Here is a 22,330-nt window from a genome sequence, read left to right as displayed (position 1 = left end):
GTTGTGCCGGCATCTCTCTATTTTGGAAGCTAGCGCCGGGACACTCCCAAAGTAGCCGTGCGCTCTACAAATTAAATATAACATAACATAACATAACATGTCAACAGTGGCAAATCATCTTTACTCCATTCCTTATTCCTTATTCCAGACCGAGGAAATGGTGCAAATCTACTTACTCAGTGATTTGCACTATTGCAAATTGTAGATAAAATGACCTTGATTGGTTGCCCTGGGATTCCTTTTTGACTAGGCGACTGCACTTTCATTAGTTTCAGGCATAGCCAGAAACAATTAAAAATGTCATTATTTTGCAAAAATAGAAATGACTTTATTACAACAGGCTTTCTGGAATAATTGGATCAGATCCTAAGGGAGTTGAAGGGACATAAATAAAAATATGCATTAACACTGTAAAGGTTTCATCTTTGTAAGACTGTATGCAGTCCCTTAACGTCATATCACAGATGTGATGTTGAACACCAGGCTTCACAGTAAAATTGTTGTGCATCATTTTCTCATCACATGTGGATATTTAGGTGCCAAAGATGGTCCAGTTTCTAATTTAGTTCTTCTGATATTCAATGCATGGAAATGGCTTCATAGTGTGTGCGTTCTCTGGTGATTGACAAGATGTGACTTGCATGTAAATCTTTTCTCACACTAAGTGCAGTGAAATGGTCTCACACCTGCATGTATTCGCTGATGAAACAGCAGATGTGTCTTTTTAGTGAAGCTCTTTCCACACTGAGTGCAGTGAAAGTGCCGCATTCCTGTGTGTCTTCTTTGATGATATAGGAGGCCCACTTTTCGAGTGAAGCGCTTTTCACACTCAGTGCATTGAAAGGGCTTCAGCCCTGTGTGTGTCCTTTCATGCTGTAGAAGATTTGCCTTTTGGGAAAAGCTCTTTTCACACTCAGTGCACCAAAAGGGTCTCACTTTGGTGTGTATTATTTGGTGAGTAACAAGACTTGACTTTCCAGCAAAGCTTTTTTCACATTCACTGCACTGATGGAGGCTCACTCCGGTGTGTATTCTCTGATGAGTCCGAAGATGTGACTTACGAGTGAAGCTTTCGTCACACTGATTGCAGCGCAATGGGCTCACTCTTGCGTGGATTTTTTGATGCTGCAGGAGATTGCATTTTTGTGTAAAACCTTTGTCACACTCGCTGCAGCGATATGGCCTCACTTCTGTATGTATTCTTTGATGATACATAAGATGTGTCTTTTGCTTAAAGGTCTTTTCACATTCAGTGCAATGAAAGGGCCTCACTCCTGCGTGCCTTCTTTGGTGATACAGAAGACTTGTCTTTTTAGTAAAGGTCTTTTCACTTTCATTGCACTGAACGGGCTTCACCCCTGTGTGGTTTTCTTTGGTGTTGTATCAGATGTGACTTATGCATGAAGTTCTTCCCACACTCAGTGCAGTGAAAGGGTCTCATTCTGGTATGTATTCTTTGGTGCACTAGAAGAGCTGTCTTATGAATAAAGCTTTTCTGGCACTCGGTGCAGTGAAAAGGCCTATTTCCTGTGTGTATCGTTTGATGCATGCGAAGATTTGACTTTCGAGTAAAACTTTTGTCACACTCTGTGCAGTGAAAGGGCCGCACTCCTGTGTGTATTCTTTGGTGTAGCAGAAGATATGACTTTTCATTGAAGCTTTTCTCGCACTCATTGCAGCGAAAGGGCCTCACTTTTGAGTGTGTTCTTTGATGCTGTTGCAGAACAGACATTTCCGTGAAGCTTTTTTCACACTCTGTGCATTGAAAAGGCCTGAAACCATGTGTTTTTTGGTGACGTTGAAGACTTTTCTGTTGAGCAAAGGCTTTGCCACATTTGATGCAGTGAAAGGGCTTCACTCCTGCTTGTGTTTGTTGATGTTGTCGAAGATACGACTTTGCAGTGAAGCTCTTTCCACATTCCGTGCAGGGAAACGGTCTCTGTCCTGTATGAATTCTCTTATGCACCACAAGAAGTGCATTACTGGTAAATCTCTTCTCACAGTCGGTGCAAGGAAATATTTTTTGACTCCTGTGGATTTCTTGATGTCTTTTTAAGAAGGACTTGTGAGTAAATTTCATTTTGCATTCAGAGCAATTGTAGAAATCTTTCTTTTCTCCCGTCTTTGATTGGTGAACTGCAGAATAAAACAAAAATATATAAGATTATATGTCAGAAACACATTAATAAATTATAAGCACATTCCTGTAACACTATATCTCAACGGTGGACAGTTTCGTTACAGGAAGATTAATCTAGTAGTGAGGAGATTAACTAACATCATGCAGTTCTGTGACATGCTGAGGTTTAGCGATAGAGCATCTGCAAGAGAAAGGCAATCTAATCAGATCTGCAAAACACTGACATCTCTGAGAGATGCACGACTTAAGTTTCAAAAGGATACCTACTGTCCAATCTGATGTGAGCCCCAGATTTATTTTTTGTGGTAAGCCCAAGAAACTATATGCTGTCTACATCTGACTAACAAGACAAGTGTCAGGATGTATGGTGGCATGCGGCAGTCGAGTGATAGGCAGAAAGGGCATGTGTCGGCTGGATTGTGTCTAATGAACAATCTCCAAGCAGTTGTGCTGTGTCCTTCAGTCCAGCGATCACATAAGCTTTAGGAGTCTTAGAGAGTCGGCGCCAGAATTACAACTCCTCTGTTTTCCTCAGAGATAAGATCTTAACAATGTTTGCTTTCACTACAAATAGCTTTAAAATGTAAATGATATGTTTTCTAAAAAGAACGACAGGAATGTGTGTACGTCTGCTTAATTTCTTATTCATTTTTAATCAACCCTTGATAATATCCTTCTAGTACAATACAATGATACTCGTGTAATCGAATAAATAGAGGAATGAATAATAATTAGCAGAATGCTGTTAACCAGCTACAGTGTCCTGTTGCTTGAAGAATTATAGACTCAAATTAGATCAGTTATCCAAAGAGACAGTTTTTGATTATTTTCGAAAGGGTGTATATACTTGATCAGAGTGTATAGGAGGGAGGGGGGATGCCATTATACAGGAACCAAGTAAGAGAAAGAACTATTGCCCATACAGAGTTTTGGAATAAGGGCAATCATAAACGATGAGCCAAGGAAGAATGTAACAATCCAGGAGGAGAAAAGCATATTAACATGAGTTGGATAAAAGAACAACCCGGCTCAGTATCTGCCCCTTGCAAATCAGGAGGCTCTTAAATATAAAGTCTGTCCACCAGAAGCCAGTGCAGATCAAACAGAAGAGAGGAGTCACATGGATGAACCGGCAGGTACAGCAGGAATTAACTCCCATGTTCAGGGTGAGCTGTAGTTTGTGAACTGAATATTAATGTAAAGCAAAGTAAAGGGCATTGTAATTATTAATTCGAGATACAAATAGAACCCTTGATAACTAACCTGAGATATACATGATTTGGGGCCGGAAAGATTTTCCTGAGAATACATATGTGAAAGAAGCAGGAGGATGTTACCTTATTTATTTGAAGAGAAAAGTGGAGTTCAAAATCAATCTGAACCCCTGGATTTTTGGTGGAGTGTACAGGAGTGGATGGAATCCCCACATGGAATAAGAGGTGTCAAGGATCTACATTTAAGTTGTATTGTTGTTAAGGTTGAGGGTGCTATTTTTCATCCAGCAAACAACACTGGTTATGCATTGCAAGGGAGCCATTAGCATACTACACAAATGAGGAGTCATTGGAGGTGATCAAACGCACAAGGGGCATAGCATATACATTAAAATTAACCCTGGATGTAGTTCGTTAAGTAGCGCTACGCGAGGTGAACTTCGCACTACGCGAACTACGCGTAGCACTACGCGAACTGCATAGTATAGCATAGTATAGTATGGCCTGTCATTGTATAGCATAGTATGGTATGGTCTGTCTTTGTTTAGCATAGTATGGTATGGCCTGTCATTGTATAGCATAGTATGGTATGGTCTGTCTTTGTTTAGCATAGTATGGTATGGCCTGTCATTGTATAGCATAGTATGGTATGGCCTGTCATTGTTTAGCATAGTATGGTATGGCCTGGCATTGTATAGCATAGTATGGTATGGCCTGTCATAGTATAGCATAGTATGGTATGGCCTGTCATTGTATAGCATAGTATGGTATGGCCTGTCATTGTATAGCATAGTATGGTATGGCCTGTCATTGTATAGCATAGTATGGTATGGCCTGTCATTGTATAGCATAGTATGGTATGGTCTGTCACTGTATAGCATAGTATGGTATGGTGTGTCATTGTATAGTATAGTATGGTATGGCCTGTCATTGTATAGCATAGTATGGTATGGTCTGTCATTGTATAGCATAGTATGGTATGGCCTGTCATTGTATAGCATAGTATGGTATGGTATGTCACTGTATAGCATAGTATGGTATGGCCTGTCATTGTATAGCATAGTATGGTATGGCCTGTCATTGTATAGCATAGTATGGTATGGTCTGTCACTGTATAGCATAGTATGGTATGGTGTGTCATTGTATAGCATAGTATGGTATGGCCTGTCATTGTATAGCATAGTATGGTATGATCTGTCATTGTATAGCATAGTATGGTATGGCCTGTCATTGTATAACATAGTATGGTATGGTCTGTCACTGTATAGCATAGTATGGTATGGCCTGTCATTGTATAGCATAGTATGGTATGGCCTGTCATTGTATAGCATAGTATGGTATGGTCTGTCACTGTATAGCATAGTATGGTATGGCCTGTCATTGTATAGCATAGTATGGTATGGCCTGTCATTGTATAGCATAGTATGGTATGGCCTGTCATTGTATAGCATAGTATGGTATGGTCTGTCACTGTATAGCATAGTATGGTATGGCCTGTCATTGTATAGCATAGTATGGTATGGCCTGTCATTGTATAGCATAGTATGGTATGGCCTGTCATTGTATAGCATAGTATGGTATGACCTGTCATTGTATAGCATAGTATGGTATGGCCTGTCATTGTATAGCATAGTATGGTACGGCCTGTCATTGTATAGCATAGTATGGTATGGCCTGTCATATTATAGCATAGTATGGTATGGCCTGTCATATTATAGCATAGTATGGTATGGCCTGTCATTGTATAGCATAGTATGGTATGGTCTGTCATTGTATAGCATAGTATGGTATGGCCTGTGTGGTAAATAAATAAATAATACCCTATTTTTGAATGCATAAATGAATAACAGATAGCTCAATAAATAAGAGTCAAGATTCGAGGTAGTAGGAGTTTTGCAGGTTTATTACAGCATAAAGGACAGGAACAGGACAACCTGCGGGGACAGAATGGCAAGCCCTGGCAGCGCTGCCGTGGTCAGGGTCGGGCAAGACAGGACAGGACTGGAGCAGGACTGGACTAGACTACTTTTTAATAACAATACATGAGCATATATACATAACGCAAACACATAGCATTACATTGCAATAGGCGTAACAGTGGGTGGAGCAATAGGTGTGACGCGTAGCAGTCGCGAAAGATAAGGGTAAAAAGAAGGTGTAACAGGGCGTATACATAGACATGTGATGTAAACGTAACAGGATATGTCATGAATGGGGCGGAAACCATGGAGGGGGCTACCTGAGGAGCCGGGACCTCTAACCTAATGGTGCGCGCAAACGGGCAATGACGTATTACTAGGAGAAGCTGGGGGCTACGAACTCTGTGCTAGAAGCAGAGACTGAAGTCTGGAGGGTCGGAGCGACATGTACCTAAACCCTATCTAGTATCTGATGTTTAGGGAACATGTTGATATAAACTAGAAGTCAAGAGGGGAAAGGCTAACAGACTCTAAGACGGGAGCATGCATTATTCTACATGTAGTGCGTGATGAAGAATATTAAATGACCATTAAATACAGTATTTCTCTAACATGGAGCCCTGAAGGCTAGACAATGACGGAAACTATTGATGTGATTCAGTAGCTTTGGAATGCAGAGAAGGAGGGCTGGACTGATAACTGAAATCATAACATAGTCTTGGCAGACTCAGAGGCAAAGCCAGGCTGCACCGGGCACTGAGAGGCAGGAAGTAAGTGAAGGGTCGAGGATACAGGTGGGGGCTGCATCGCTCCTCAGCGAGGGCTTCAGGAGACAGGAGCTGAATCTGGTGTCCGGGCCCTTTTGAGGCCTAGAAACGGGGACTTTCAATGCATTAACGTGCACACTGAGAAACGTGGCAACATAACTTTACATAGGCCCAATACTCGTATTATTCACGAGAACTGAAAACTGGCATACTAGAGGTGGACACAACTATAATTGCGTCTTTAATCGAACATGGGGAATAACAGATGCATATTAATCATGCACACATAACATATGATGGATGACACGTAGGGACACAGAACATGGCAAAATGTACTTTTCCACATTCCCTCCTTGTCACTACGTTTCCATCAGGAAACATCAATATTCATGATACCATCTATCATTTCATACAGTATCATTTGCTCATCTCGAATTTTCTTGGAACTGGATTTAGAACGGGACTTGGGACTAGGAGTTATACTAGGAATACAGGATGTAGCACACATGCCGCAAATCGCAGGGCCACATTGTATACAGAGGCAGCAACTGAATATGATTGCTACTGCTATACCTAGAAAGGACAAGACTTTCCATCCCCAGGCGGAAATTATACCCCAGAGCCAACCGGACCATGTCCAGGTGCCTGGATTTTGGTGGATCAGATGGGCAATCTTATGAAGTCTGGTTATAGCTGAATAGACAGACGGCGCGTTATTTGGAATGAAAATGCAGCAACTGGATCCGATGACTCTACATGCCCCGCCCCTATCGGCCAGTATGACGTCAAGGACGAGACGATTTTGCAAAACTACAAATCTCATAGCAGATTGCTCTTCGGTTAAGTTACCTAGAGCAGAGGCAGTCTCATTTACTACAGCTTCAAGGGTTCTGGTTAACCTACGGATTAGTTTACTATTCTGGATAGGTCCTATAAAGAAGAAGAAACCTCTATTGAAATCTGTATACTGTTCTAGAGCGGTTTCAGTATAATCGACAATTGGGGACTCAATCTCCCTTCTATGTCTAATGTGTACTAGATGTGTGTTTCTATGATAATCAGATGGGGCTAGAAAAACTGGTGGCAGTAGGAAGGCAATGTAACAGGTTCCCTCCCAATTGAGGGGCAGACGAACATATGCGGTTTGACCACAAATGAAATATGAATGACGTGAAGCTTTGAAAATAGATTTCCCACTGTCACTATACTTGACAATAGTAGTACAATCACTATGTCCTACATGTACGGAACCATTATTTCGGACACATAATTCGCCTTTGACTGGTAGTACTGAAATAGCGGGTAAGTCTGGAGTAGTATCAGACTGGACATTCAGGACCATGAAATTCGAAGAATAATTACCTAAATTATAAACCTCATTTTCTAGATCTAACCCGGTTCTGTGGGGAAGACCTTGCTTGTCTGGGAAACATGTACTGTTAAGAAAAGACATATCTGTTGAGGATGACGTTAACGTGGACCATGCTCCACACGAACCAGTATGTGAAAAAGGATAAGGAAAGAGTGGCAGAACTCCCTTCGGTGTCTGGAAAGGGGGGAGTCGACCACATACCCAACAATTAGTGGCATTGCTGGTCTGGTGTGAATAATGTAACATGCGGATAAAAGAGTTATTACGCATAGCGAGGCGGTAAGAGAGTTCATGAGGGGGCAGATCACTAAACGTGTGCTCTGCTGTAACATTAGAAGACTTATTCGCATGAGAAACTGGGAAACACAGGTAAAATGCATAACTGGTGCAGGAAATCATAATGCTGAAAAATAATATGAAACTTAGAAAAACGATACATCGGATTGAGTTTTGACTAACTCTCTCACTATGGGGGTCTATTTTATACATGTCAGAAACAGTCTAACCGTTTCACCTAGGGGAGGACTTAGACAATCAAACTGGCTGACTTAATTTACTAGACCTGAGTTTCAGTTTATACTCCTGCTGCGGAGTTTTCTCTAACAGGGGGGGTTTTGAATCAATGTCATTTGCGGGACAGTCCTTGAGAACAGTACTTTGGCAATCCTTCAAATCCTGGGAAATGTTCTTGGAGATGGGTTTCAATCCATAAAACTTTTTCACGTGCGAAACGTGCACCCAGCCTTTGCGACCTTCCAACTTCACGGCTGTACGGGTGGTGAGGAGGACCTGTCGGGGCTCCTTCCAACGTGGCTCCAGCGGACTTGATCGGTCGAAGTTGCGGACAAGAACCATGGATCCTGGAACGATTTCATGTGGTGCCACCTCGGTATTGTCTGGAAATGCGGCGGCAACCTGTGAACGACAAGAGTTGAGGGCAGACATCAAGGAAGCTAGGTAATCTGTCAGCATATTACTTGAAACATCGGTAATACTTCGGGGTCTAGGTGTACCCCACATGTTAGGGGGGCGGCCGAAAACGACCTCGTACGGGGACAGACCTGATCTGGAATGTGCGACCATGCGCATATAGAACAGAGCGACTGGCAGAGCTACTAGCCAGTCCACACCTTTCTCTTGACAAACTTTGGCGATGCGGACTTTCAGGGTCTGATTATGTCTCTCTACAAGACCGGCTGCTTCAGGATGGCGTACACAATGGAACTTCCACTGGTACCCTAACAAAAGGGAAACGTGCTTCATTAACTCTGAGGAGAATGGCTGGCCGTTATCAGAATATACGACCCTAGGGAGTCCATAACGAGGGAAGAATTCACGAACCAGCTGTTTGGCAGTGGTCGCGGCTGTGTAATCTGGGACTGGATATGCTTCTGTCCACCTGGACAAAGCGCATACAACTACAAGAACATACTTGAAACCTCGACATCGCTCCATCTGAATATAATCCATCTGGAGGACTTCAAAAGGGTGGTCAGGAGGCTGGAATCCACCTTGTTCCACCGGGACACTTTTACCTGGATTGAACTGACAACATATCATACAGGTACAGACTTTCTGCTTAGCTGCAGCTCGTAAATGCTTGTTGAACCAGATGTTCTGGATACTGTCTAACATAGCTTTTTCTCCTAAATGTGCTGGACTATGTGCGGTATTGATAATGACTTGAACCATAGAGTCGGGGAGGAACCATGAGGTTCTACCCTTCGTCACCCATCCTTGATCTGTCTGGACCCCTCCTTGTTCGGACCATTTCTTGATTTCATCGGGAGTAGCATGTAACTGGATATCTATGACATCTTGAGTAGGGTCTTTAACTGTCATACATGTAGTCGGATCTGGAGTGTGTGTCATGTTAACTGGAATGTCTGGAGTCTGGGCTGTAAGCTTGGCTGTGCGATCTGCTAGATCGTTACCCTGGGAAATAATGTCAGTGACTTTCGTGTGTGCCTTGCACTTCATGATGGCAATGGATGTCGGTAAATGTATTGCATCTAATAGAGCTTGAATAAGGAGACCATGCTGAATCTTGGTTCCATGAGAAGTCATGAAACCTCTCTCCTGCCAGAGCACTCCAAAGTTGTGTACGACTCCAAATGCGTAGCGTGAATCTGTGTAAATATTAACTTTCAGGTTCTTGGCGTGTATGCAGGCTTGTGTCAGAGCAACTAGCTCTGCTGCTTGAGCGGACAGAGTGTCAATACGGTGTGTCTCGATAACTTCAGTGTCAGTAGTCACTGCATACGCGGCGACTAGATCTCCTGTACTTGTACGCATGCATGAACCATCCACATAAAGTGTCAGGTCCGGATCTGGTAATGGAATATCTGTCAGATCTTGTCTTGGCTTTGTCGTAATGTTAACTACCTCCACACAGTCATGTGTGGCAGAATTTAAATTAGCTGATGGTAACAGTGTAGCAGGGTTCAGACTGTTGCAGCGTCTGATTTCTATGTGTGGCTGGAACAGTGTCAATTCATAACCTGTTAAACGTGCAATTGTCAAGTGCTGAGTTTGTGTTCGATTTAGAAGTACTTCCACGGAGTGTGGAACTTGTACTGTCAGGGAGTGTCCTAATACTATGGAATCACTTTGCCTAATAGCTAGTGCTGTGGCTGCAACTGACTTGAGGCACGCAGGCAAAGCCTGGGCGACTGGATCTAATGTGCTCGAAAAATAAGCACAGGGCTTGTATTGTCCTGCTTGATCTTGTGTGAGAACAGATAATGCTGTACCTTCACGTTCTGTGACGAAAAGTGTAAAAGACTTACTGTAGTTCGGTGTAGCTAGAACTGGAGCTTGGCATAGAGCTTTCTTTAACTCATTAAAACTAAGTGTATGTTCAGATGTCCAAGGGAGAACAGTCGATACGGCTGCCTCCTGTGTGGTTAACTGTATCAGTGGCTTGGCTAGAAATGCATACTGGGGAATCCATTCTTTGCAATAAGAAGTAAGGCCGATAAAAGCACGTACCTCCTTCTGGGTCTTGGGCTGAGGAAGACTCGCTATTAACTGGATACGGTCTGGTGTCAACTGCCTACCCCTCTTGGACAGTAAGTGTCCTAAGTAGACCACTTGCTGGACACAGAATTGAAGCTTCGAAGGGGACACCTTGTGTCCCATCTCGGCTAGGAAATACAGAACCGTCAGTGACGCTCGCTCGCAATCACGTTCAGAACGGGCTGTGATCAGTAGATCATCGACATACTGGAGCAGGGCAGTGTCAGTTGGCATGTGAACATTATCAAGTTGTCTTTTAAGTGCTTGACTGTAAATACTAGGGCTTTCTGTGAAACCTTGAGGAGCGCGTGTGAACATATAGCTCCTTCCATTTAAACAGAATCCGAAAAGGAACTGGCTGTCTGGATGAATTGGAACACTAAAAAATGCGTTCTTGAGATCAATTACAGTAAAGAACGTAGCTTCGGAATCAATGGCTGTCAATAGGGAAGAGATGTCTGGGACAACTGGGTACTGAGGAATAATACATTTGTTAAGTTCTCGTAGGTCGATCACTAATCGATATACTGGGGGTGCATTTGGATCAGTACGTTTCATGACTGGAATGATCGGGGAATTGCATACGTTGGAGTCAGTTTCTACAACTACTCCTTGAGCGATGAGCTCGTCAATAATTTTGGATAAGGCTGCTACAGCCTCAGGTGGCAATCTGTACTGTCTGATTCGTGGTAACACTACACCTGGCTTGAGAGTCACACGATGGGGTGTGATTTGCATGTACCCTACATCAGTTGGACCTTGCGCCCATAAATGCTGCGGAACATTAGACAATCTTGGATCAAAATCACGTAAAACATAGTGACCCTTAAAGTCACGTAGGAACAGACGTATTCCCTCCGGGGAACAGCATATAACTGCACCTAACTCTTTCAGTGTTTTAATGCCTAATAGATTTTCTGGACATGACTTAGTAAGTAACAGATCAGTAGTACGGGACAATGGACCTACTTCTAGAGTGACTGGCTTTGATATTTCATTTACAATGGGTTTTCCTGAAAATCCAAGGGAAACATTTCTAGAGCCTGAGAGCGGAGCCCCTGGAACTTCGGCGTGACTAATCGTGGTCCTACTTGCCCCTGTATCAATCAAAAACTTTCTGTCTTTCCCTAATACTTGACTGTGAACATAGGGACCTTCTTGATCTACAGGTATCTCGATGAGAGGCAAGCCTACCTCCCTCTCCAGGCTGTTTCATGAATACTGCTGGTATTCTGGATACTCAGACTGTGCGTACTGGTACATCTGCTGTGTGACATGCTGTGTTGCAGCAATAAGCTGCGGTACTGTAACTGTCTGTTGTGCATTCTGTGGCTGAGGAGTCTGTGAAACTTGTTCTTGTCTAGGCGGACGTGGTCTTTCTTTCGTTTTACCGGTAGCTATGTTGTGTTTCAGAACTGCACACTCGTTTATAAAATGACCTGGCTGTTTACAATAATTGCAGTTCCCTTTAACGGGAGCCGCAGGATGACTGGCTTGATTCGGACCCCTCTTCTGACTGTCTTGAGGAACAGATTGTGCAACTAGTACTTTCATTTTCGTGTCTTTCATACGTTTTCTCTCATGTTCTTGTTCTTCCCTGATTCTATTCTGGTGATATTGGAGCATCTGTAACATTTGGGACGGGGTATTAGCTTGCCAGGTACTTTCGACTTTCAAAACTCGATTTTTAACTTGTGGACTTGAATTCTCGACTAATTTAGTAACAAAGAGATGAGGGTATGACTCGCTACTTGTCTTGAGGCCACTGTTGATGCTAAAACATTTTTCAAATCTAGAATAAAAATCACTAATATCTTCTTCTTGTTTCTGTTTACAGGCTGAGATTGCATCCCAGTCTTCCTTTTTCGTTGTTAACAATCTGGGTAAAACTTGAATCAATAATTCTGGTAATTCTTTACATTTCTCTCCTAGACCGGTACCTGGTACACGTGACTTATCTTCAACTTCTAGAACTGCCCAATCTATCTTTTTCTCTCCCACCTCCCATTCTTTTTCCTTGAGCTTTTCATACACCCCTGCGGGCAACAGAACTTTTAACATTTTAATGATATCTGGATAAGTGTATTCTCCCATACGGAGCATGTCTTTTAATTCTCTATGGAACCCTGCTGGATCTTTGTCATGACAGGGAATTAATTTTTTCATCTCAAGGAGTTCCATCTTTGTAATCGGAGTGTAAACAAACACTCGTTGCATTTCACCATCCTCTGTCTTAACTGGATGCACTTCTCGTAACGGGTTCTGTCTTTCTATGTAAAATGGTTTACTTTCTGGGGGTGAGACATGAACAAAACGCGGGTTCAAAAACGTTCTATATTTGTGGCGCTGTTCTAGAATGACACTAATTAAATCGGTACCTAGACCTCTCCATCTATACTGGAGCAACTCGTTCAGGATATCATGTAACGGACCTGGATCAGAGTGCTGACCCTCATACAATGTAATGAGGTGCTGGATCATATACATACCCACCAGTCGCTGTTCGGCTGGGGGCAATTTCAGAAACATTTGTGCCACTATTTCGTCTGGAAAAGTGGTAGAATCAGTAATCCATCGGACTGCTGATCGGGCTAGTTCTTGTTCATGCATGGTACTTAATTCGCTGTAACCGATTCGTGATTTTAGAATGTGATCGGTAGCTTGAAACACTTGTTCTAGAGAATCTTGTTCTGGTGCTGGATGATGGGAAGTAGACTTGTGTTCTAGACGTAAATGGCGATCTGGAAATCTAGATTTTCCTACATACGCTATTCTGGCGGAATTCTCGTCAGCTATCTCTTCAGTATCAGAGTTACTTTCTTTCTCGCTTACTTGTGCTGCTTTACGCTGGTCGTGTATCTTTATTATTTCTCTACGAATTTTCTTGTACATACTCTCCATAGCACTGATGGTATTGTGCTTACCCTCGGCTATATTATCACTCCACTTTGTTAGAATTTTCATTTCGTCCGGATCTTTAGACGGGTAATCTTGTTCTCTTATTAGACAGTTAATTAAAAATTTTAATATCATGCGCTGCATCTCAGCTTTCCTTTGAGACATAGCCTTGCCAATACTTTCTGGATCATCCCCTGTACGGATGAAACAATATATTCTGTCTAGATCTTGTTTCATATTCGGCAGGGTGACTAGATACTCGGCCACCCTTCTTACGCGTACTGAATATAAAACCATATTATTCTCGCCTGGAACTGGATCATAGCCACATTCGCTAAGGGCTCGCCTGATTTCTGCAACAGACTTATTACACTTGGGCGTACGCTGTGATGCTTGAGCATGTAATTCGACTGCTGATAAACGTTTGTGTGGCGGCGGGGTTTGAGGAGGACCTCCTCCTGCGGCCCCTAAACTAGAATCGTCGACTGATATTCTTCGTGGCAGAGTGGGAAATTGAAATGTTCGCTGGACCGGGGATACCGTAGCAGGTACTGCATGGGGTGCCCCGGTGTCTGGAGGAGCGGGAAGTGCCTGATTTACAGGGACTGGCGGAGCGCGAACAGGATTTGCATATTCAGGGACTGTGTCGTCCAAATAGGACGAAATAAAAATATCAGCTGCGGTCGGTTTGTGACGTAGCTTGGTCGGAACTAATGGTGGCGGGAAATTACTGGATGCCTCCGGGGTCGCTTTTGGCAAGCCCTCGGCAAGAAGAGGGTACATACCCTTAATAAGGGCATTCCTCTGTCTGTCTCTCTGTTCAGTTTTGACTTGTTCACCTATCTCGATTAATTCTTTTTCTTGGGCTCGCTCTTGGGATTCTCTACTTAATTCTGATTTTCTGATTTCTTTTTCGGTTCTTTTATGAGATTCTTTGCGCCACAACTCGATGGCATCTTTCTGTGACTGTCTGGCTTTCTTTTTCCATAATGCCTCTTCTACTCTCATGATGCACTCGGCATCCCACGTACCTGATACGGGCCATCTATACTTTTCTTCCAACTCCTTGGTATACTCTACCCATAAATCTAGATATAATATGGCACTTATGCCATGTTTCTGATACATAAAGTGACCTGGACTGTCCCTAGGCGGGACGGGAACTGCTGCTTCCAGCAGACCCTTTCTAGTTTTTAACTGGCGTAACTTCGAAAATAAGGGCATGGCTGAACTGTAATCTAGACACAATACAATACACAATGAACACGATACTTATTCCCATTCATACCACAACATTAAAATACATGAAAAACATTTAAAATAACAGTTCGAACAGAATACTACCTGGAATACTGAGAACAGAACACATGAATTTTCTCGAGAACAGAACTGACTAGAACAGAAACTAGATGCACTGCTGAAACAGTACGAAACTTACCGGTCTCATAAAGAGACACGTCAGGACCCGCATCCACCGGAGTGGACACTTCGTTTGTGAGTCTGTGTACCACCAACCCACGGACCAGAGTCAATTAGATTGACCCTGTCTAGGTACCACCCCAGTAACGGTACTCACCGGGCAGCAAGAACGGAAGGCCTCGGACTGGACTGGACTGCTACGACGACGGACGCCGAACTTCGGACTTCGGACTTCAGTTACGGGCGGACCTCCGGATACCTCGGACCTTGGACTCTTGGCTTGGGCTCTGGTTGGGACTCGCCGCGTTCCTCCACCGTCTCGTCTGGATGCTGGACCGCCTCCTCCGTCTCCTCCGTGGGCCTGAGGGATACTTGAGCAGAAATATCTGCCGTTGCGCAGAAGAGTTCCGTCACGACTGCAGAGGGTCAGGGGGTCGGCGTGGCTTCACCGACGCGTGGGGAAAGGGCAAGTCCCTATTCGGGCGCCATTATGTGGTAAATAAATAAATAATACCCTATTTTTGAATGCATAAATGAATAACAGATAGCTCAATAAATAAGAGTCAAGATTCGAGGTAGTAGGAGTTTTGCAGGTTTATTACAGCATAAAGGACAGGAACAGGACAACCTGCGGGGACAGAATGGCAAGCCCTGGCAGCGCTGCCGTGGTCAGGGTCGGGCAAGACAGGACAGGACTGGAGCAGGACTGGACTAGACTACTTTTTAATAACAATACATGAGCATATATACATAACGCAAACACATAGCATTACATTGCAATAGGCGTAACAGTGGGTGGAGCAATAGGTGTGACGCGTAGCAGTCGCGAAAGATAAGGGTAAAAAGAAGGTGTAACAGGGCGTATACATAGACATGTGATGTAAACGTAACAGGATATGTCATGAATGGGGCGGAAACCATGGAGGGGGCTACCTGAGGAGCCGGGACCTCTAACCTAATGGTGCGCGCAAACGGGCAATGACGTATTACTAGGAGAAGCTGGGGGCTACGAACTCTGTGCTAGAAGCAGAGACTGAAGTCTGGAGGGTCGGAGCGACATGTACCTAAACCCTATCTAGTATCTGATGTTTAGGGAACATGTTGATATAAACTAGAAGTCAAGAGGGGAAAGGCTAACAGACTCTAAGACGGGAGCATGCATTATTCTACATGTAGTGCGTGATGAAGAATATTAAATGACCATTAAATAAAGTATTTCTCTAACATGGAGCCCTGAAGGCTAGACAATGACGGAAACTATTGATGTGATTCAGTAGCTTTGGAATGCAGAGAAGGAGGGCTGGACTGATAACTGAAATCATAACATAGTCTTGGCAGACTCAGAGGCAAAGCCAGGCTGCACCGGGCACTGAGAGGCAGGAAGTAAGTGAAGGGTCGAGGATACAGGTGGGGGCTGCATCGCTCCTCAGCGAGGGCTTCAGGAGACAGGAGCTGAATCTGGTGTCCGGGCCCTTTTGAGGCCTAGAAACAGGGACTTTCAATGCATTAACGTGCACACTGAGAAACGTGGCAACATAACTTTACATAGGCCCAATACTCGTATTATTCACGAGAACTGAAAACTGGCATACTAGAGGTGGACACAACTATAATTGCGTCTTTAATCGAACATGGGGAATAACAGATGCATATTAATCATGCACACATAACATATGATGGATGACACGTAGGGACACAGAACATGGCAAAATTTACTTTTCCACACCTGTCATTGTATAGCATAGTGTGGTATGGCCTGTCATTGTATAGCATAGTATGGTATGGCCTGTCATTGTATAGTATAGTATGGTATGGCCTGTCATTGTATAGCATAGTATGGTATGGTCTGTCATTGTATAGCATAGTATGGTATGGCCTGTCATTGTATAACATAGTATGGTATGGCCTGTCATTGAATAGCATAGTATGGTATGGTCTGTCACTGTATAGCATAGTATGGTATGGCCTGTCACTGTATAGCATAGTATGGTATGATCTGTCATTGTATAGCATAGTATGGTATGGTCTGTCACTGTATAGCATAGTATGGTATGGCCTGTCATTGTATAGCATAGTATGGTATGACCTGTCATTGTATAGCATAGTATGGTATGGTCTGTCACTGTATAGCATAGTATGGTATGGTCTGTCATTGTATAGCATAGTATGGTATGGCCTGTCATTGTATAGCATAGTATGGTATGGCCTGTCATTGTATAGCATAGTATGGTATGGCCTGTCATTGTATAGCATAGTATGGTATGGCCTGTCATTGTATAGCATAGTATGGTATGGCCTGTCATTGTATAGTATAGTATGGTATGGTCTGTCATTGTATAGCATAGTATGGTATGGTCTGTCATTGTATAGCATAGTATGGTATGGCCAGTCATTGTATAGCATAGTATGGTATGGTCTGTCATAATATAGCATAGTATGGTATGGCCTGTCATTGTATAGCATAGTATGGTATGGTCTGTCATTGTATAGCATAGTATGGTATGGCCTGTCATTGTATAGCATAGTATGGTATGGCCTGTCATTGTATCGCATAGTATGGTATGGCCTGTCATTGTATAGCATAGTATGGTATGGCCTGTCATTGTATAGCATAGTATGGTATGGTCTGTCATTGTATAGCATAATGTGGTATGGCCTGTCATTGTATAGCATAGTATGGTATGATCTGTCATTGTATAGCATAGTATGGTATGGCCTGTCATTGTATAGCATAGTATGGTATGGCCTGTCATTGTATAGCATAGTATGGTATGGCCTGTCATTGTATAGCATAGTATGGTATGATCTGTCATTGTATAGCATAGTATGGTCTGGTCTGTCACTGTATAGCATAGTATGGTATGGCCTGTCATTGTATAGCATAGTATGGTATGGTCTGTCACTGTATAGCATAGTATGGTATGGTGTGTCATTGTATAGCATAGTATGGTATGGTCTGTCATTGTATAGCATAGTGTGGTATGATCTGTCATTGTAAAGCATAGTATGGTATGGCCTGTCATTGTATAGCATAGTATGGTATGGCCTGTCATTGTATAGCATAGTATGGTATGGCCTGTCATTGTATAGCATAGTATGGTATGGCCTGTCATTGTATAGCATAGTATGGTATGGTCTGTCATTGTATAGCATAGTATGGTATGGTCTGTCATTGTATAGCATAGTATGGTAGGGCCTGTCATTGTATAGCATAGTATGGTATGGTCTGTCATAGTATAGCATAGTATGGTATGGCCTGTCATTGTATAGCATAGTATGGTATGGTCTGTCATTGTATAGCATAGTATGGTATGGCCTGTCATTGTATAGCATAGTATGGTATGGCCTGTCATTGTATAGCATAGTATGGTATGGCCTGTCATTGTATAGCATAGTATGGTATGGCCTGTCATTGTATAGCATAGTATGGTATGGTCTGTCATTGTATAGCATAGTATGGTATGGCCTGTCATTGTATAGCATAGTATGGTATGATCTGTCATTGTATAGCATAATGTGGTATGGCCTGTCATTGTATAGCATAGTATGGTATGGTCTGTCATTGTATAGCATAGTATGGCATGGCCTGTCATTGTATAGCATAGTATGGTATGGCCTGTCATTGTATAGCATAGTATGGTATGGTCTGGTCTGTCATTGTATAGCATAGTATGGCATGGCCTGTCATTGTATAGCATAGTATGGTATGGCCTGTCATTGTATAGCATAGTATGGTATGGCCTGTCATTGTATAGCATAGTATGGTATGGCCTGTCATTGTATAGCATAGTATGGTGTGGCCTGTCATTGTATAGCATAGTATGGTGTGGTCTGTCATTGTAGAGCATAGTATGGTATGGTCTGTCACTGTATAGCATAGTATGGTATGGCCTGTCATTGTATAGCATAGTATGGTATGATCTGTCATTGTATAGCATAGTATGGTATGGCCTGTCATTGTATAGCATAGTATGGTATGGCCTGTAATTGTATAGTATAGTATGGTATGGCCTGTCATTGTATAGCATAGTATGGTATGGTCTGTCATTGTATAGCATAGTATGGTATGGCCTGTTATTGTATAGCATAGTATGGTATGGCCTGTCATATTATAGCATAGTATGGTATGGCCTGTCATTGTATAGCATAGTATGGTATGGCCTGTCATTGTATAGCACAGTATGGTATAGCCTGTCATAGTATAGCATAGTATGGTATGGCCTGTCATTGTATAGCATAGTATGGTATGATCTGTCATTGTATAGCATAGTATGGTATGGCCTGTCATTGTATAGCATAGTATGGTATGGCCTGTCATTGTATAGCATAGTATGGTATGGCCTGTCATTGTATAGCATAGTATGGTATGGCCTGTCATTGTATAGCATAGTATGGTATGGTATGGTCTGTCATTGTATAGCATAGTATGGTATGGCCTGTCATTGTATAGCATAGTATGGTATGGCCTGTCATATTATAGCATAGTATGGTATGGCCTGTCATTGTATAGCATAGTATGGTATGGCCTGTCATTGTATAGTATAGTATGGTATGGCCTGCCATTGTATAGCATAGTATGGTATGGTCTGTCATTGTATAGCATAGTATGGTATGATCTGTCATTGTATAGCATAGTATGGTATGGCCTGTCATTGTATAGCATAGTATGGTATGGCCTGTCATTGTATAGCATAGTATGGTATGGCCTGTCATTGCATAGCATAGTATGGTATGGCCTGTCATTGTATAGCATAGTATGGTATGGCCTGTCATTGTATAGCATAGTATGGTATGATCTGTCATTGTATAGCATAGTATGGTATGGTCTGTCATTGTATAGCATATTATGGTATGGTCTGTCATTGTATAGCATAGTATGGTATAGTCTGTCATTGTATAGCATAGTATGGTATGGTCTGTCATTGTGTAGCATAGTATGGTATGGTCTGTCATTGTATAGCATAGTATGGTATGGTCTGTCTTTGTTTAGCATAGTATGGTATGGCCTGTCATTGTATAGCATAGTATGGTATGGCCTGTCATTGTATAGCATAGTATGGTATGGCCTGTCATTGTATAGCATAGTATGGCATGGCCTGTCATTGTATAGCATAATGTGGCATGGCCTGTCATTGTATAGTATAGTATGGTGTGGTCTGTCATTGTATAGCATAGTATGGTATGGCCTGTCATTGTATAGCATAGTATGGTATGGCCTGTCATTGTATAGCATAGTATGGTATGGCCTGTCACTGTATAGCATAGTATGGTATGGCCTGTCATTGTATAGCATAGTATGGTATGGCCTGCCATTGTATAGCATAGTATGGTATGGCCTGTCATTGTATAGCATAGTATGGTATGGTCTGTCATTGTATAGCATAGTATGGTATGGCCTGTCATTGTATAGCATAGTATGGTATGGCCTGTCATTGTATAGCATAGTATGGTATGGCCTGTCATTGTATAGCATAGTATGGTATGGCCTGTCATTGTATAGTATAGTATGGTATGGCCTGTCATTGTATAGCATAGTATGGTATGGCCTGTCATTGTATAGCATAGTATGGTATGGCCTGTCATTGTATAGCATAGTATGGTATGGCCTGTCATTGTATAGCATAGTATGGTATGATCTGTCATTGTATAGCATAGTATGGTATGGCCTGTCACTGTATAGCATAGTATGGTATGGCCTGTCATTGTATAGCATAGTATGGTATGGTCTGTCACTGTATAGCATAGTATGGTATGGCCTGTCACTGTATAGCATAGTATGGTATGGCCTGTCACTGTATAGCATAGTATGGTATGATCTGTCATTGTATAGCATAGTATGGTATGGCCTGTCATTGTATAGCATAGTATGGTATGGTCTGTCACTGTATAGCATAGTATGGTATGGTCTGTCACTGTATAGCATAGGATGGTATGGCCTGTCATTGTATAGCATAGTATGGTATGGCCTGTCACTGTATAGCATAGTATGGTATGGCCTGTCATTGTATAGCATAGTATGGTATGGCCTGTCATTGTATAGCATAGTATGGTATGGTCTGTCACTGTATAGCATAGTATGGTATGGCCTGTCATTGTATAGCATAGTATGGTATGGTCTGTCACTGTATAGCATAGTATGGTATGGTCTGTCATTGTATAGCATAGTATGGTATGGTCTGTCATTGTATAGCATAGTATGGTATGGTCTGTCATTGTATAGCATAGTATGGTAGGGCCTGTCATTGTATAGCATAGTATGGTATGGTCTGTCACTGTATAGCATAGTATGGTATGGCCTGTCATTGTATAGCATAGTATGGTATGGCCTGTCATTGTATAGCATAGTATGGTATGGCCTGTCATTGTATAGCATAGTATGGTATGGTCTGTCATTGTATAGCATAGTATGGTATGGTCTGTCATTTTTTAGCATAGTATGGTATGGCCTGTCATTGTATAGCATAGTATGGTGTGGCCTGTCATTGTATAGCATAGTATGGTATGGCCTGTCATTGTATAGCATAGTATGGTGTGGTCTGTCATTGTATAGTATAGTATGGTATGGTCTGTCATTGTATAGCATAGTATGGTATGGCCTGTCATTGTATAGCATAGCATGGTATGGTCTGTCATTGTATAGCATAGCATGGTATGGTCTGTCATTGTATAGCATAGTATGGTATGGTCTGTCATTGTATAGCATAGTATGGTATGGCCTGTCATTGTATAGCATAGTATGGTATGGTCTGTCACTGTATAGCATAGTATGGTATGGCCTGTCATTGTATAGCATAGTATGGTATGGCCTGTCATTGTATAGCATAGTATGGTATGGCCTGTCATATTATAGCATAGTATGGTATGGTCTGTCATTGTATAGCATAGTATGGTATGGCCTGTCATTGTATAGCATAGTATGGTATGGCCTGTCATTGTATAGCATAGTATGGTATGGCCTGTCATTGTATAGTATAGTATGGTATGGCCTGTCATTGTATAGCATAGTATGGTATGGTCTGTCATTGTATAGCATAGTATGGTATGGCCTGTCATTGTATAGCATAGTATGGGATGGCCTGTCATTGTATAGCATAGTATGGTATGGCCTGTCATTGTATAGTATAGTATGGTATGGCCTGTCATTGTATAGCATAGTATGGTATGGCCTGTCATTGTATAGCATAGTATGGTATGGCCTGTCATATTATAGCATAGTATGGTATGGCCTGTCATATTATAGCATAGTATGGTATGGCCTGTCATTGTATAGCATAGTATGGTATGGTCTGTCATTGTATAGCATAGTATGGTATGGCCTGTCATTGTATAGCATAGTATGGTATGGCCTGTCATTGTATAACATAGTATGGTATGGCCTGTCATTGTATAGTATAGTATGGTATGGTCTGTCATTGTATAGCATAGTAAGGTATGGCCTGTCTTTGTATAGTATAGTATGGTATGGCCTGTCATCGTATAGTATAGTATGGTATGGCCTGTCATCGTATAGCATAGTATGGTATGGCCTGTCATTGTATAGCATAGTATGGTATGGCCTGTCATTGTATAGCATAGTATGGTAT

The 22,330-nt window shown here is 42.3% G+C and overlaps 3 protein-coding genes across 3 annotated transcripts; all 3 read right to left on the bottom strand.

Annotated features, from left to right (window-relative positions):
• Positions 1-660: 660 nt before the first annotated feature.
• LOC147737181 (uncharacterized) lies at positions 661-6,548 on the bottom strand. Its single transcript, XM_086923070.1, has 3 exons — positions 6,437-6,548; positions 1,419-2,136; positions 661-1,168 (listed from the first exon to the last, which is right to left on the bottom strand). The coding sequence occupies exons 1-3, from the start codon at positions 6,546-6,548 to the stop codon at positions 661-663; spliced, it is 1,338 nt and encodes a 445-aa protein (XP_086779196.1).
• Positions 6,549-7,946: 1,398 nt separating this feature from the next.
• Positions 7,947-10,988, bottom strand: LOC147737180 (uncharacterized). The gene is made up of 3 exons (XM_086923057.1): positions 10,919-10,988; positions 8,829-9,832; positions 7,947-8,327 (listed from the first exon to the last, which is right to left on the bottom strand). The coding sequence occupies exons 1-3, from the start codon at positions 10,986-10,988 to the stop codon at positions 7,947-7,949; spliced, it is 1,455 nt and encodes a 484-aa protein (XP_086779183.1).
• A 654-nt stretch (positions 10,989-11,642) lies between these two features.
• Positions 11,643-14,552, bottom strand: LOC147737179 (uncharacterized). The gene has a single exon (XM_086917955.1). The coding sequence runs from the start codon at positions 14,550-14,552 to the stop codon at positions 11,643-11,645; it is 2,910 nt and encodes a 969-aa protein (XP_086774081.1).
• Positions 14,553-22,330: the final 7,778 nt, after the last annotated feature.

The sequence above is a fragment of the Lissotriton vulgaris genome, chromosome 1_1, assembly GCF_964263255.1.
Source record: "Lissotriton vulgaris chromosome 1_1, aLisVul1.2, whole genome shotgun sequence".
Classification (NCBI taxonomy): Eukaryota; Metazoa; Chordata; class Amphibia; order Caudata; family Salamandridae; genus Lissotriton; species Lissotriton vulgaris.
The sequence above is the reverse complement of the archived record's forward strand: the minus strand, read 5'-3'. Positions and strand labels throughout refer to the sequence as shown.

Excerpts from the sequence above, each read along its gene's own strand:
- LOC147737181 (XM_086923070.1), bottom strand. The coding sequence starts at position 6,548 with ATGTGTGCTACATCCTGTATTCCTAGTATAACTCCTAGTCCCAAGTCC. Across the intron at positions 2,137-6,436 it reads ACTGTATGAAATGATAGATG|TTCACCAATCAAAGACGGGA; the intron begins GTATCATGAATA and ends TTTATTCTGCAG. Across the intron at positions 1,169-1,418 it reads AGACCCTTTCACTGCACTGA|CGAGTGTGACAAAGGTTTTA; the intron begins GTGTGGGAAGAA and ends ATATCGCTGCAG.
- LOC147737179 (XM_086917955.1), bottom strand. The coding sequence starts at position 14,552 with ATGCCCTTATTTTCGAAGTTACGCCAGTTAAAAACTAGAAAGGGTCTG.
- LOC147737180 (XM_086923057.1), bottom strand. The coding sequence starts at position 10,988 with ATGAAACGTACTGATCCAAATGCACCCCCAGTATATCGATTAGTGATC. Across the intron at positions 9,833-10,918 it reads CCTACGAGAACTTAACAAAT|CTAATTTAAATTCTGCCACA; the intron begins GTATTATTCCTC and ends TGTTACCATCAG. Across the intron at positions 8,328-8,828 it reads TCAAGTATGTTCTTGTAGTT|GTTGCCGCCGCATTTCCAGA; the intron begins GTATGCGCTTTG and ends TGTCGTTCACAG.